This window comes from Triticum dicoccoides, chromosome 6B, assembly GCF_002162155.2.
Source record: "Triticum dicoccoides isolate Atlit2015 ecotype Zavitan chromosome 6B, WEW_v2.0, whole genome shotgun sequence".
NCBI lineage: Eukaryota > Viridiplantae > Streptophyta > Magnoliopsida > Poales > Poaceae > Triticum > Triticum dicoccoides.
This window is the reverse complement of record NC_041391.1, coordinates 544,478,712-544,494,964: the sequence shown is the minus strand read 5'-3', so window position 1 is coordinate 544,494,964 and position 16,253 is coordinate 544,478,712. Positions and strand designations below refer to the sequence as shown.

Below are 16,253 nucleotides of genomic sequence, written 5' to 3'. Positions count from 1 at the left end.
CAGGGCATTGCGACGCTGCGGTTGCGCGGTGCTGCTGCATGTGCCGCGGATCTGGAGTGAGGGGCGGGGCTGAGGCTCGCGCGTGCGTGTTGGGGAGCAGTGGCGGCGCGTCTCGCGGTTGTGCGTGAGGCGCGGCAAGGGCGCACAAGGGGCCGCGCAAGGCGGTGCTGCGCCGGTGGCCGCGTGCTGGGCGAGGCACGGGCGAGTTTGGTGGATCTGCGAGGCATGAGCGGCACAAGGGGTCCGGCTGTGTTGCGGTGCTGTTGGTGCGACATGGTGGAGCGGTCTTGTGGTGATGGAGCATGGCTGTTTCTTTGTCCGTCGAATCTGCTGTCTCCGTCCTCCGGTGGGCGCGTGTGGTGCGCGTATGGAGCTTGGCTGCGGCTGGGATCCGAGGTGGTTCTTGGCCTCGGGCTGCAGACCTCTCGTCACTTGCCGGTGGCCGGCGGCGGTCTCCGCAAGGTGCGGTTGGCTGCTTCGGCGGTGGGGCTTCTTCGACTGCGAGCTGGCTCGTCGGTGGTGCTTGGTGGACTTGTCGATGGCGGTGCGGGTGGATGTTTGGGAGCTTGGGTGAAGACCCTGTCTCAGCCTTTGGTCGGTGACCGGCGATGGCGTCGGCTGTGGCCGTCGTAGACCTTCTTGGAGGCATCGCCGCATTGCTGCCGCACCCTCCCGCATGGATTCAGCTCCGGGGGAAACCCTAGATCCTTTGTGATCGGACGATGGCGGCGCCTTGGCGTCGTTTTCCCTCTCGAGGGCTTCGTCGTTGGAGTTGAGCATCGGCAAGAGGGACCAGGGGATGGTGTTGATGTTGGCGTCAAGGCTACTATGCAATGGTGTTGCAGGGAGTGATGTAGGAGACGCGACATTGGTTGAGGTAGTCGGCTCTTCTCCGGCGTGTTCGTGGGATGGCCTCGGCTGGTTTGTTGCTGTGAAGTCGAAGCTGCGGTGGCGAGGCCCTGTGGCGTACGATGACAGGTAGCAGGTGGTCCGTTCGGTGATCTTCCACGACGCCAGCCTTGCTTGGTTCTCCTTCTTAGCTCTCCGTTGGTGTCAGAGTTGTGCTGTCTTGTCGTAGTGGCTGAGGTCTGGCGCGGATCTTCATGTGATTCCGCACGGCCTATTCAGTGTGGGTTGGTTCGATGATCGCCTTGGCAAAGTCGGAGTCGTTTCTCAGAGTTTGGGATGGCGATGACGCCTCTAGGGGAGAAGTGATGACGATGACGTCGATGTGCTGTCTCGACGAGGCCCTCTTTGGAGTGGCACGTGTGGGTCTCTTATGTGTGCCGCTCAGCGGTTTGTGATGGTTTTCGCCCGGTTTTCCATTAATTAACTGGGCAATTCTCTTCTGCTTAATTAATAGATGAGGCAAATCTTTTGCCTCCGTTTTGAAAAAAAAAACAAGGAATTTGGATCGATGATCTTTTCCGTGAGGAAATTGCAGAGGAAAACAAGGGCGGTAATAGCGGTGGCGACATGTCAGGTAGATCGCGGCTCTGCACGGCGCCGAGGCTCACCAAGTTTCATGTGAAGAAATTCGATGGCACGGGTAACTATGGTCTATGGCAGACAAGAGTCAAGGATCTTCTGGCACAGCATGGAATCTTGAAGGATTTGCAGGAAACGAAGCCAGCCAAGGTTGACGACGATGGGTGGGAGGATATGCAAGTGCAAGCGACCACCACCATACCGCTTTGTCTTGCAAATCAGGTCATGTGTCTTGCAGATCAGGTCATGTATCATGTCACGGACGAAGGTTCTCCTGAGGAAATTTGAGACAAATTGGCAAGTCATTATATGTCCAAGTCGGCGACCAATAAGCTGTATCTACTGATCATCAGGTGATCTGGCTGCAATGTTTTTTGTTTCCGACCATGGCTGCAATGGTTTTTAAGCTCGCCTGCTATTCCTTTCCCTCGAATAAAAGAGAAAAACGCATCCTCCAAAAGAGATGGCATTTCACAATTTCTCTGCAAACATAAATTAGCCTAAATTAGAAGTACCATCTCGCCATTAACCATGTCTTGATCGCACAATATACGCATCTTTCAACAGGTTTAGAGCGTTGCTACACCCAACAACATATGGCCATGCCAGCTTTGCCACCAGAACTAGTTTCAATACAATGCACACTAGGATGCCTTATACGGCACATGCCGTCATGGCAGGGCCGCATTGTATTGTCGGTTCCGCGAACAGGTGAGGTCAATCTCCAAGAAGGCATAGCGGCTGCCTCATGCTGAGCTCCACTTTCAGACGTGGAAACAACGATAGGTCGTTGCTCGTTCCCAAAATTTTCTGCATTGCAGGTTTGTAGCAAACACGTTAATGCAGGTCGAGGAAGAGAGGAAATGGGAGGTTTGGGGGAAGGGTGGCAGTGGCAACTTACTAGTGCAACAAGATGGGCTTCTTGCAGAATACTCCCATCAATCTCCAGTCTGGCTATTGGAAACTCCGGAAGATGCCCCGACTGTTTCTTGCCAAGTAGATCGCCAGGGCCACGCATCACCAGGTCGGCGTTAGCTAGGTGGAACCCATCGGATGAATTTTCAAGCACCTTCAACCTTGGCAATGTGCTGGAAGTGGAGGACAGGAACACGCATCTGGATTTCTTTCCCCCGCGACCGACCCGCCCTCTTAACTGGTGCAGCTGAGACATTCCGAATCTCTCGGCATTCATGACAATCATCATAGAAGCATCAGGAACATCGACTCCGATCTCAATAACTTGCGTCGCCAGGAGAATACGCGTTTCCCCGGATCTGAAACTGCCCAGAGCTTCATCCTTCTCGGCGCCCTTCATGCGGCCATGCAGCAACCCACATGGATAGCCTTCAAACTTCTGTTTTATCGAATCAAAATCAGCTTTGGCAGCATGAAGTTGTGGTAGGTGCTCTGATTCTTCTATGATAGGATAAACGAGATACACTTTGCCCCCATCCATAAGCTCATCCCTCATCATCTGCACGATGCAGACCAAAAGAATATAAGAAAAGACTGAGCAATGCCAACAAAGACAGAACAAAAAAAAAGAAGCTCTATATCAAACAGCAAATTGCGTCATCACCTGGAAGACAGTTTCAAACCCAGCATCATTTCCTTCAAGAGCAAGAGTTTCTATGGGTTGCCTTCCTGGAGGCAAATCTGTAATCTATAAGAGAAGTGGGTTTTGATTGTAAATATTCCAAATACCGGTGAGAAATGAGAACAGTAATGCAAGAAACACTTTTAAACTATGTGTTTCCAAATAAATTTGGTGAAGTACAAGGTTCTGGATGACTAGCAATTACTTAGAGAATTCAATGCATCTGTAATAAGTACCTGAGTAAGAGACATATCCCCATATAAAGCAAGAGCCAGTGTTCTTGGAATTGGGGTAGCTGACATAGCAAGAACATGGGGAGCCATAAATGTTTCAGAATCAGAAGCCTCATCTGCGCTTGTATTTTCATCACTCAGCTTTGAAGATGAAGTATACAGCTGTAACGAGTTGCAGTAAGATGGCTTAGCAAAAAAAATGCTAATCTGTTAAACTTGAAGCGAAAATAGGATGGCAGAAATTAACAAATGAAGTTTGGATCTCAAAGGTAACTACCACCTTCTTTTTTAGGGAAAGGCAACAACTACCTTTATTCTCTTGTTACACGCATTTCTAATTTGGTGTTATGAAATGTTAACAACATAATGATATGCAAGTACTTTTGATGATAGGTTTACTAAATGATTTTCATGTAATAAAGTTGATCTTTTATTGCTTCTACATATATTAGTGGCGAAAGTCTGAGAAATTGACTGCTTGTATTCTAGGATGACGTCTGTTTTCGAACCGAGGTGGTAATCAGCAAAATTTTCCTTGGACAAATGAGAGCATACAGTAGATGTGCATCTACAAGGCACAAGGACTACAATCATGTAGTCAGTTCAAATTGAAAAAAAAAAGTGCATACACAACAAAATTGACCATAGGATGCAACAAAGGCAACAGACAGAAGGTATATATGATATATGTTGATGCAATGATTTCAAGCACAAACTGTTGTTCGTTTACCAAATGGGCAATGGCTGTGGTATTGGACAGACTATGGAGCTTTTCAAATAGAAATTGTTCATAGACAACAAAATTGACCATAAGATGCAGTAAAAGCAATAGATAGAAGGCATCTATGTTGATATAATTCGAGCACAGAACTGTTTTCCCCAATGGGCATCGGTCATGGTATTTGGACAGACGGGAGCTTTTCAAATGGCTAAGTTCTCGGCAAATTCCGGAGGGCAGGATTAGTCTCCCATATCAGTATTTGAGATGTAAATCGAAATCTGATATTATTTGACAATTGACATACTAATGCATAAAAGGATAGCATAGTCATTGCAAGAAATTATGCAGAAGGTCAACAATATGAAACAGTATGTTCTATTGGGAAAATGAGCATTTGCAGGGGGATGGGGGCATGTGGATGTACCTTATTTCTACGTATCAATATGCTAGTTAGTGCATGTGCATGCAGAAAAATGAGCAACAGAGCAAATTCAGTAGGAAAGTGCTGATTATCTTTTCCATGCTTTTTTTTTACATTATTTACCACGAAACAATGCATGCAAAAACGACATGAATGTATCAACAAGCAAACTTCATGATAAGTATGATTCCTTTTAAGTCCATGACCAAATTGCAGAAATTGCATCTCAGTACAGGAATGAAGTAACACGCAGAAACTACATGTATGGTTAATAATTGAGTGAATAAAAGTGGTCAGTATATTACCTTATTATTGAACCTTCCTCGTTGGATAACACCAAAACGTTGCTGCTCATCTATAACAGAGATACGTAAAGCTGAAAAGTCAGTTTTATCAGCTATTAAGGTGTGTGTTCCAATGACCATTGATATTTCTCCAGTCTTGAGACCCTGTCATGTATAACACACGTAAAGATATGAAAAATATGAGTGTCAAAATTTGAAAAGTGTTGGGACTAGGGATAGTGGCTTGCATTCCGAATTATCCTCGACTCTCTGGTGGAAGTTGAACCAGTTAGCAAGGCAATATTTGGTTTGCATTCATCTCCATCTAACTTCTCCAGCAATGAAGTTAGGTGTTCATAATGCTGAACAGCAAGTATCTCAGTTGGAACCATGAAAGCAGCCTACAAAAAGAAATTATAAGGTTAATACACCAGACAAATCTCCTCTGAATAAAGAAAGAACCACAAGCACGATGATAATCTTTTTTTCTTATATGTCCCATTTGGATTTAGCATGTATGGGTATCATTGATAAAAAATCCTTTGGCATGTTGTAATAACAGTACAGAAGGATGTCAAATCTGAAGAGTGTACCTGAAATCCTGAGTTAACAACCTCCATACATGCTAGGAAAGCAACTATAGTTTTACCACACCCAACATCCCCCTGTTAGAAAAACAACGACTTTGTAGAAATATTCATACAAGCTTCAATATGTTTGAGTAGCACATTTGTAGTTAGCATACAAAAAAACTCTTATATAGATCTCTGATTGATAAAACAGAGAGCTTGTACACAAATAAATACAGGCGTTTTGTAGTATCACATTTGGAATTTGAAACAGAAGGATGTGTAATGTATACTGGTCATTTAAACATAAAAAAGCAAGGTGGGAATGAATGGGATAAAACACTAGTTGAAACGTTTATGGCCAACTACTCCAAATAAACTCTCAAACACAAACAAGACTAAAAAAAAAAAAGGGCAACCTGGTGCATGTAGCTCCCGCTTGCGCAGGGTCCAGGGAAGGGTCCGACCACTTTGGGTCTATAGTACGCAGCCTTTCCCTACATTTCTGTAAGAGGCTGTTTCCAGGACTTGAACCCATGACCTCATGGTCACAAGGCAGCAGCTTTACCACTGCGCCAAGGCTAGACTGAGAAGAAAAATATGATGCAGTTAACCAATTCTATCAAGCAACTCACTACACTGTTTGAAAACTTTGCCCAAGTTTTCAAACTTGGGCATATTTCTTGTTCACGGACATGAGGAATGTTCCATATTCCAATGCAAAGTAAGGATTCTTTCCGGGGTCCCTTTCAATAGTCACTTGACTTTTCCTCTCTCCCGCGACCGGCCGGCCGTGCCCATCCTCCTCCCCCGCGCGCCTCCCCCTCCCCCTTCCTCCCTGCTGCCGTCGCCGGCCCCCTGGCCTTTCCCCTCTCGGGTGTCCGCCGGCGCGGGACGGGAGACCCCGAGCGGTGTCTCTAGGCGGCGGCGGGGGTTCCTGGCGCGAGCAGGGGCGAGCTACGGACGGCGGCGTCGCCGTTGGCGGCGGGGCGACGCGGCGGCGCGATCTGGCGGCGCCCGCTCGGCCCAAAACTGGGCCCTTTGGGCCCCATCTGGGCCTGGGCGGGCCGGCGGCGGGGTGGGTCTGCTTCGTGGCTTGCGGGAGGCGGGGGAGAGGCGATGAGCGGCAGGGTGCTGGCGGCGCCATCGCCGGCTTGCTACAGCGTGGCGGCGGGGCTTAGCAGGCCCGTTTCGGGCCTGGCCGGGACAGGGGTGGTCCGGCATGCCCCGTTGCCGCGTCCGGACAGCTACCACGACGCTGCCGGAGGTTCTGGCCTCCCGCACGACGGCGATGGAGGTGGTTCCCTCCCGTTCGGCTTCGGTGCTGCTTCTCCCTCCGCGGGGCGCTTCTCTGCGGTCCTCTCGGCCTCGTGTTGTTGTTCGCAGTGAGGCGGCGTGGGTGGCGGCGCAACCGCGTTGGCACATGGTGGTGGGCGGCGGTCTGGCTGGTCGGCTCCCGTCCGTTTGGCGGTGGGGTTGGAGTGCGGGAGAAATCCTTGCCGGTTCTTCGGCTCCGAAGCGGTGACACCTGCGGGTGCCACCATTCCTTCCTGGAGGGTGTCGGTGATATCCATCCCCCACCTCCCTCCACGTGCCGGGGAAAACCCTAGGACAAGTCCGGGCAGCAACGTCGTCGGCGTCGCATTCCTTCTTGGAGGTGCTGCTTGGTGCGCGGCGGTTCGGAGCCTCGGGTTGTGGTGGTTTGTTTCTGGAGGGCGTAGCGGTGGCGGGTCATCCGCGCTTTGTCAAGCTGTCGTTGTTGGCATTTGTTTCTTCTTCTTTTTCTTTGGGCTTGATGTGTTGTTCGCCCCAGCGTTCCTTGTATCAGTGTTGGTTGCTTTGGAATACAAAGCGGGGGGAAACCCTTTTTCGGCAATGCAAAGTAAGTGTGTAGTTTCATCTATACACCTAATAAATGTCCAGTTTTTACTTTGTGTTCCCTATATGCATGCTTTCAATAAAGCACTAAAAATATAATAATTGGTGGTGCGTTAGTCATTGTGTTTTCTTGCTCTACGCGCAAGCATGCCCTATATTTTGAAACAGTTGGAGGAATGAATTAGTCCAGAAACAAGAACAAAAAATTTAGTTAACAAACCAAGAAGAATGCAAATAATTACTTGCAAGAGCCTGTTCATAGGAACTGGTCTTCTGAGGTCCCATATAATCTCTTTAACAGCATTTAGTTGACTAGCAGTAAGTGAATAAGGAAGAGCCTTCAACAATTTATTGGCCAGAGGAGACCACTGATCGACACCAACAGCATTTAACTCATGATTTTCACACTTATATAGCAATTCTTCCTTCTCAACCCGTGTACCAACTGCTTCAAGCATTTGAAATAGTCTCCCCAGCTGAAACAATAAGAAATGATTTTGTTACTGGCAGTCTGGCACATGTACATTTGCACAGTTATGAAAAGTTGAAAACCAATGTATCATGAACAACAATAATGAACTGAAAGTGACAAAAGATTCCCTCAAACTTTACAATCACACAGATATTAACATTCATGAGTTTTCAAATCAACATAATCAAAACAAACATATTAAGCTTCCTCTAGCAAGTTGCTAACTGAACAAGCATAGAAATTATACTGAAATTTCTAGATAGGTATAAGGAGATCTTGCAGAGATGGCACCATAATTAGATTACAATTTTGATTATTACATTGAGGTTTGATGAAGGGGAAAATACTGAAAAAAAATAACTATTTTTCTTTAGCAAAAGAAGATGGCATTATCCAAATTCATAAGTAGCACTAAAAAACTAAGTCGTCTGAGCAAGGCAGTTTACTGAATATATAATGATACCTGGAGATAAAAGAAATCATCGAATATAAGCCTTCGGCGAGCAAAATCAGCTTCATCTCGATTCTTAGGTTTGTGAATCCCCATGTAAGCCTAACATCGACCAAAAATGGTATTGATAAATAGGGAAAGTGTTAGGAGGGCAGGCAGATGACAAGGCACACAATATAATAGAAGTTTAAATAGATAAAATACAGCTATAACAGTTATTGGTTGGAATCCAGAAGTTGCTCAGTGTTCCACAACTGAAAGCTCCAAAACTAGAGATAAAAAAGGGCATGTCTTGCATCACTTAAGAGAGCGGCCCAACATGACATGTATGTCCATACAGTTGTGGAGTACTGCATAGAAGTAACCCCGTTATGTTAAGTACAATTAGTGGCATTGCTCCTTACATCGAACAGATTTGCCAAGTTGAACTCGGTTAGAACCTCAGGAGGGATAGGATCAATGTCTGGAGTCAGCATCTTCAAGGCCCTGTAAACATTTGAAACTCTTATATAGCCAGAAGGAAATAATGAGTAACTACATGCATTCCACGCAGGTCAAGGTGGCTCGCTTTTTGTGTTTTGCAGTCACCCCTTAAAGTTGTTAGGAAAGCAACTTAACTTTATTGAACGCCCAAGGGGCATATATATATTACACATGACTTGAGGTGCAAGGAAACTAAACCTAGACTAATAAGGACTCCTAGACCCATACTAATACTCCTTAACACCCCCCCCCCCCCTCAAATGCAAAGTGTATGCAATAGCATTGCATTTGAAGAAGTGTAATACTAAAAAAAATGATAATCCAAATCCGCGTCTTGAGAGTGTCGTCGTAGCATGAAGAGTCTTCAAAACCTGTCGAGTCGCCAAAGAGGATAAAGAAGAGATGGCACATCAGAGGAAGACACCACATCGATAGAAGATACAAGAGAAGTATCAAGAGAAGATGGGTTGTCGAAAGAAGATGGCACATCAAAAGAATGAAGCATTGCTTAAAGAATCATGGCCCATGAAAACCGACGGCGAAAGAAGCTCGACGGCAAGAGAAGGGGCTTAGATCAACAATGCAAAGAGAGGCCACTTAAATCCTATAGAGAGGACAATGACCAGAAAAAGGCTGACGGACAAGAGTTTGGTGGACTCACATGACATGAGAAAACACAAAATTTCAACGAATTTGGTGGACGCAGCGGAAAACAGAGAAAACTAATCTGCCAAAAAGCTAGGAAGCATAGACGACACAAAGATGCAAAATCCACCGTGTATGCAGAAGACATTGGACTGTTTTTCTTTTTTTTTTTAAATCAAGATGGGAACGGACATAAGCTAGCATGCGGTCACATACGTGATGGTAAGACAGCAGCTAGCATGCAGGAACGAACACAGCAGCAAAGCAGCAGCTATAGCACAGCAGCCGGAAGCGACCTGGCCAGGGAGGTGAAGGCGGCCTCGGCCTTGAGCTGGACGAGGCGACCTCGACTTGGAGCTGGACGAGGTAACCCCGATCTGGCGCACAGGTGTGAACGCAGCATAGTAGCCAACCAGGAAAGGCGGGCTTTGATCCATGCAGACGATCACGGCTGGGCAGGCGCACGTCACGGGCGCACTCGTCACCAGTTTGGATCGAGCGAAGCAGCTGGGCGGCAGGTGCCCCGCGCAGCACGAGAACGACAGCGGAAGACGAGATCGACCCTGAGAAGAATAGATCGATCGAGAAAAAAAATCTAGTGGATCGTAAGGACGAGTTGCGGCGTCCGGAGACCTAAACCTAGGCTCTAATACCATGTTAGGAAAGCAACTTAACTTTATTGAACGCCCAAGGGGCATATATATATTACACATGACTTGAGGTGCAAGGAAACTAAACATAGACTAATAAGGACTCCTAGACCCATACTAATACTCCTTAACAAAAGTATCAACATAACGTAAGTTATGCACCTCTATATATTTAGCTCTTCCCATTTTAATCCAGAATCAACTATTTAACTTCAAGAACACTATCACGTGTGGCTTTTTTTCAAGAAAACGCAAAGAGACATTGTGTTTCTTTTCATTGAAAAGGTAAGAGTTTGAGTTACAACCCTCCTAAGAGGAACAACTGGTGAAGAAAAACAGTGAATTAATGTACATCCCAGGTTTGTGGTATGGTGTCACTAAGCCCTGATGCGCCCGCTTTGGCCCAGGGCGCCGAATATCTTTCAGGATTTATTTGATTGACAGAAGTTGGTTACAGAAATGTAGGGAAAGCTGCTGCCTTGTGACCATGAGGTCACGGGTTCAAGTCCTGGAAACAGCCTCTTACAGAAATGTAGGGAAAGGCTGCGTACAATAGACCCAAAGTGGTCGGACCCTTCCCCAGACCCTGCGCAAGCGGGAGCTACATGCACTGGGGCTGCCCTTACAGAAGTTGGTTACAATGTATCCGCTTTTATATAGACGGTTTGGGAAAAGGAAAGTTTAAATCAAATCCGAAGGATGGGTAAGCACTACACTAACAAACTTGGAAATAAACTAAAGAGATTGGTATGGATCAAAAGTTCCAAACTTGAGGATCAAGCCACTGCCTCCTCCTTTATTTAATGTGGTGGCCAAAACCCAGTTCTACATGAAAAACACAATAAAACATTCCAACATATTATTTCACATTTCATTTCAGTTGACTGAATTATACTTTGGTGATATGAACAAATAGTTTGGCGCACATTTGATGAGAAATATAATCACACTAACTGTGGACTTAAGAGGGGCATCAGTTAGATCTCAACAACCATTTAGAAACCAAAAGAAAACACAAAGCTTGTACTGACCTAGAGATGGACTGTCCCAGCAAACGTGCTTCCAGTCCCGCTTTTGATGGATATATAGGATATGGTTTCCCATCAAGCAGGGTACTTTGTTGCTCCTCTTCTTCGAGCTTGTCAATAGTGTACTCCTTCAAATCATAATGCCCACTAGAAAGTACCTTCTTGACCTGCACGTTCAGAATCAGTGCAAAGGTATAAATCATATACAGGACATTAACCCTGGTACTTGACACACACAAGAGACACCATTATTAGAACTGCACTTATACCATAACATTATCAAACAGCGGTTCAGGAAAAAAATACTACCTCTGTAACTAAATATAAGACGTTTTTGCAGTTCAACCGTCTTATATTTAGTTACAGAGGGAGTACCATGCTGCAAACATGCATCAGTGTACAGGAAGCACCAGCAGAAAGGATCATCAAGTGGAATGTAACAGAGAAATGTTTTCGCTCACCAACCTTACCACTGACATAAACAATACCCCCCTCTTTGTGTTTTGATGATATACAGTTAAGAAAATATTGAGAAGAGAAACGTTGGCCACTGAAGAACTTCTTGAGGTGCAAATGAATCCTCTGTTTTTGCTCTGCTCCAGAGTTACAACTCACATCTGAAGAGCTTAACTTGGCCTCAACTATTGAACAACCAACAACAACCTCAACGAAACCTAAAGTACTTCTAATCCTGACCCCCCTGAGAGAGAGAGAGAGAGAGAGGTAAAAAAATATTAACAAGGATGGAAAAAAAATCTAAAATACATGCTGCTTTCTACATGAAGGAAAAAGGTAGCCAGATAAGAAATTCTACAGCCAATTAAATCAGCATCACATAATTATCCAAATATATGTCAACATATAGAAGCAGCGGGTATTTCCGATAATATGAAATACTCCTTCTGATCCAAAATAAGTGTCGCAGTTTTGAACTAAGGTTAGTTCAACCTTAGTTCAAAGATGCGACAGTTATTATGGATCAGAGGTTGTACTGTTTTTCATTTTTATGTTATCTAATTGATTGCCTTTTTATATTCTCAGCAATCAACATCTACAAAATACATTTTTTTATATAGCATCCATTTGGCTCACACACCTAGATATGAATTTGCTTCCTGCACACAGCACACACAAGCATATTCATCATGTAGTAAGTTCCTAAATTGTACCGTAATAGACTAAACACTGCTACCTTCGCAAGACCAAGGTCACAGGCGACATTTTTAACAAACATGATGTAACACAGCTTCTCTGCCTTAGAGTGGCACTACAAATTAAGCTTGCTAAAATGTCTGAAAATATTTCACTCAGTGATAGTGAAAGAGAATTGTTAGACCAATTTTAAGGAATAAAAGATTAAAGCTAAAGACCTAGCAGTGTGACTAGTTGATGTATCAACTTGTGTTGGCAAGGTCGTGCGCAGATGATTAAAGGAAATGCAACATAAAAGTTTACAAATTCAATGTTCTTTGCTCATGCTCGAGTTTACGAGTTCAATTTTTAATTTTTATAAACTCATTTCTATCTATTTGCGGTACAGACTTCAGAAACAGTGTACTGATTCTAGGTCTTCATCTAAATTTCTCTATTGTACGGACTACGGACCACTGGGTCAGTTTGCACTTGCTGACTTGTATTGTGCTGAACTTACTTTATAAGCTGTTGTTAAAAATAGTTTGACAAAAGTTAGTGCCCTATTTTGTAACTACATCCAGAGTATAGCGTAATAAATGCCCTACACTTACAACACAATCTTATATACCTCTTATGCTTTACTGTTAGCCAAGAAGCAAATATTATGCCCCTTTCCGAGGATTACCAAATGCACATAGCCAAACAACAAGATATGCCAAAATGGCTCAATCAAGATGACACAAATGCCTAGCACAGTCCAAGTCTAAGAGATCTGACAAATTCAATACCAATTATTTCTCTAAGCTTTATTCGACATGCACATGAATTGTATGGCTCTATGCCTCTATCACGTCATAAACTATGTTATGTCTATAACTATGAAGGGCTACATCCAAGAGGAACAAAGCTGCCATAGTGTCACAGTTCTACTACTTTGTTCCAAAATAATAAAGGCTTAATCATCAAACATTGATGAATATACGCTGTACAGTACTAATGATCCAAAGGGCATGAAGACAGCTACTGTAAAGTGAAGCCAGGACAACGGTGCATGCCACATGTCAATGAGCCTGGACTGAAGCACAGTTAACATGTGGCTTTGGTGCCAAAGAAAATGTCAAGAAACCTCTCATATGTAAATATAGAATTACTTGGAAGATATAACAGTTCCAAAGAACATGATGTACTGTCCATCTTCTATTAGACCTTGAGGATTTTGTAGATCAGCATAGGTCCTAGGGAAATGCTGCAGCAATTTGCGGATCTATAACAAGAAACAAATCAAATGTGAAGAATTTCATAAAATTTTGAAGATAACACAAAAGTGAAGTGGCTCTTCTGTTGTTACCGTATGGAAACCACCGTCCTCTAGCTTACGATATTGCTTACTAGTTGTTCCAGGCAAGGACCTTATATCTTTGTCCAAGATATTATTATCAGGACTTGTAGCATCAGCTAATGACTCAGGACAAGCTTCTGTAACAAATGCCGGTTCTCCAGGCAAACACCTTTTACTTTTGTCCAAGACATTACCATCAGCAGTTGTAGCATCAGCTAATAACTCGGGGCAAACTTCCCCATCAACTGCTGGTTCACCAGAAATATGCTGAGTGATGAGAGAACTCTCTTCACTGATTGAAAGATCATTTACATTTGCTGGAGATGGACCTGATGGGTGGCACTTGTCAGCAAATTCACGATTTGTCTCCAAATTTCCACCAGATTCTAGGATGAAATTCGTGAGGTTTCCAGAAAGCATGGTTTCTTTGCACTCCATACCAGCAGAATCATCATATAGTTCAATTGGTGATGAGTCACCGATTTTTATGCATGGGAACTTAGCCGAAATTTCTGCAAAATCAATTTCTTTCAAGACACTGATCAACTCCGTGGCAGATTCTTTGCGGACTCTTTCTTGCTCCATTAAATATTGTGTGTTACTATAGCCCATCAAAACAGGCACCTGCGACCACAGACACATATTTCAGAGTATGCTCACCATTTATTTGTCGATAAAAAATGGATGATATCAATTTTGTGTATAAATTGGTGAAAGGCAGCATTAAACAGACAATTACGCAAATGGGAAAAAAATCAGGGACCACTGGATAGATTCATCGATGAGCTTAAGGAAAGCCACAATGATAGTAAGTCATAATATAATATCAAAGCATGGCAAACAAAGAACGGATCCTTTTCTAATTCATAATATGTGGATCTGGTCTCTAGTTAACATTTTCCATGCACAAAAGGAAACAATTTTGATTATCAAAAGCTACACATGGCATCAAAACTAGGAATATGCAAATATTGGTTAGAGAACTTGGAAAAGTAAAACAATTATATTAGGACTAGAATGTGTAAAGAGATGAAATAGACAAAAACAAACTCAATATTGATGCATGGCAAAAATCTGGGGGTTAAAACCAACAAGTTGCAGCAACCAATCAGCGGGAACTCGCATACTTTGTTGAGGAGCTTTGATCTCTCTGATATCCCATCCACCTCCAACAGCTTCCGCACGGACGTGTGTTTATCACGTGAACACCACCGGAAGAGACGAGAACCAAGAGCATTCCTAAACCTGCAACCGAAACAAATGCAGTTAATTTCCCTGCCTTAGTCGCTAGTCAAGTGCTGACACAAAGTAGCAGAAAAAGATACTAGATATGCACAAAACAATACCTCATTCTGGAGCACATCATTTTGGAGCGCCCCCACCGAAACTCTAAGGAGATCGCCCTAGCTAGATGACTCTCGCTGCCACCCTGAAATGGAGCGACTCACTTCAGGCAATGTAGGGGTTCAGCTTCAGTAAGGTAACAAGCGAAGTGTCCGAATCGGAATACCTTAAGCCATGATTGCGCAGAGGAGGGGGCGATCATTGGGGCGGCCGCCGGCCGGCCAGCAGACACCCTTCGTGACCCCCGCAGCGCCCAGTTCGTGAAGCGCCAGGAGGAATACCATTAAGCTCCAGAGAGCGAACGGGGCGGGGGTGAAAGACCCGGAGCGTGCTAGTGCGGCGGGGGAGGACCGGAGAGAGAGGCGGTGCAGGGGTGCGCAGCTGCGCGAAGGATGGGAAGCCGCCGGAGTATCCGGTGCTCCGCTGGTGGTGCTCACTGTTCTAGGGGTTTAGAATCGAGGAACTGGAGCGGCGGAGAAGGGCAGCGGCTTCCTTGGAGTTGCCGGGGCGCGCGCGCCGTGCGGCCGCGGGAAGAGGCGCTCGTGCGGGCGGATGGAGCGGTTGGGCCCCGGGCGATAGCGGTGTGCGGTGTGCGGCGTCGGCGTCAGGCAGGGACGTGGGGCTGTGGGCGGTGGGGAGGGGAACGAGTGGAGAGGGAAGAGCCGAAGAAGAGAGGGGCAGGCGTGAGGAGACGGCCATTCTGATACGTGGACGTAATTTGGGCTGGTTTGGCCTGGCCCATGACGAAGGTAATGTCAGACCAACTTACACCATGCGGCCTGCTTCGTAGAATTTGCTCAAATAGCTTGGTCTTTCTTTGCCTAAAAAAAGTAATTTTGGTCTTTCTCGCCCAAAAAAAGGTAAAATGTACTATCTAAAAAGAGGTAAGTCTTGCCTTCTTTTACATTAATAACAAAAAGCACTTCCTCATTTTGAAATTAGTTGAAGTTCTAGCTTTGTCCTAAGTAAAACTTTTAAGTTTAACCAAGTCTTGGAAAAAGTTTGTAAGCATTTATAGTTATTGTTGTAGTTATTAGTAAATAATTATAAGCTTTGTCAAATTTTAAAAAGTTTGACTAAGGATGAACCTAGAATGGAACGGAGAGATGGAAATCCAATTCGACTCATGGGTCTACGGTGACTTCGTAAAATCTTAAGATGGCATGCCGGCTCGGTCTCTTAAAGGTGCTCATAGGGGTAGTATGTGCGTGTGTGCGTTCATATGGGTGAGTGTATGCGTGTATATATGAGCTTGCATCTGTATTGTGTTAAAAAAAGAATAGTTAGGGAGCATTCATGGGTCGCAGCTTTTACCTAAATATGATAATACTTCAAATATGTGTTGACAAAATAGGCTATAGATGATAAAAACAATCATACCATATTTCTCCTTAAAATGTCATCTATTTGTAGGGTAAAACACTTCATATTAATCGCCTCCAAATCATCAGATTTAATTCCTTTTCTGGAAAAGGTATTGAGTTGATGACCACAAATTACAAGCAGTGAGGAATGC

General features: G+C 44.7%; 1 protein-coding gene across 1 annotated transcript; it reads right to left on the bottom strand.

Moving 5' to 3' along the window:
* Positions 1–1,921: 1,921 nt before the first annotated feature.
* Positions 1,922–15,407, bottom strand: LOC119320252 (ATP-dependent DNA helicase homolog RECG, chloroplastic-like). The gene is made up of 17 exons (XM_037594378.1): positions 14,904–15,407; positions 14,740–14,822; positions 14,521–14,638; positions 13,403–14,017; positions 13,206–13,318; positions 11,386–11,620; positions 10,924–11,087; positions 8,519–8,600; positions 8,127–8,216; positions 7,434–7,667; positions 5,338–5,409; positions 4,993–5,145; positions 4,766–4,909; positions 3,322–3,480; positions 3,068–3,151; positions 2,390–2,962; positions 1,922–2,298 (listed from the first exon to the last, which is right to left on the bottom strand). Exons 1-17 carry the CDS (start codon positions 14,937–14,939, stop codon positions 2,206–2,208), a joined length of 3,048 nt encoding a protein of 1,015 aa, XP_037450275.1. The 5' UTR covers positions 14,940–15,407; the 3' UTR covers positions 1,922–2,205.
* Between the last annotated feature and the right edge of the window lie 846 nt (positions 15,408–16,253).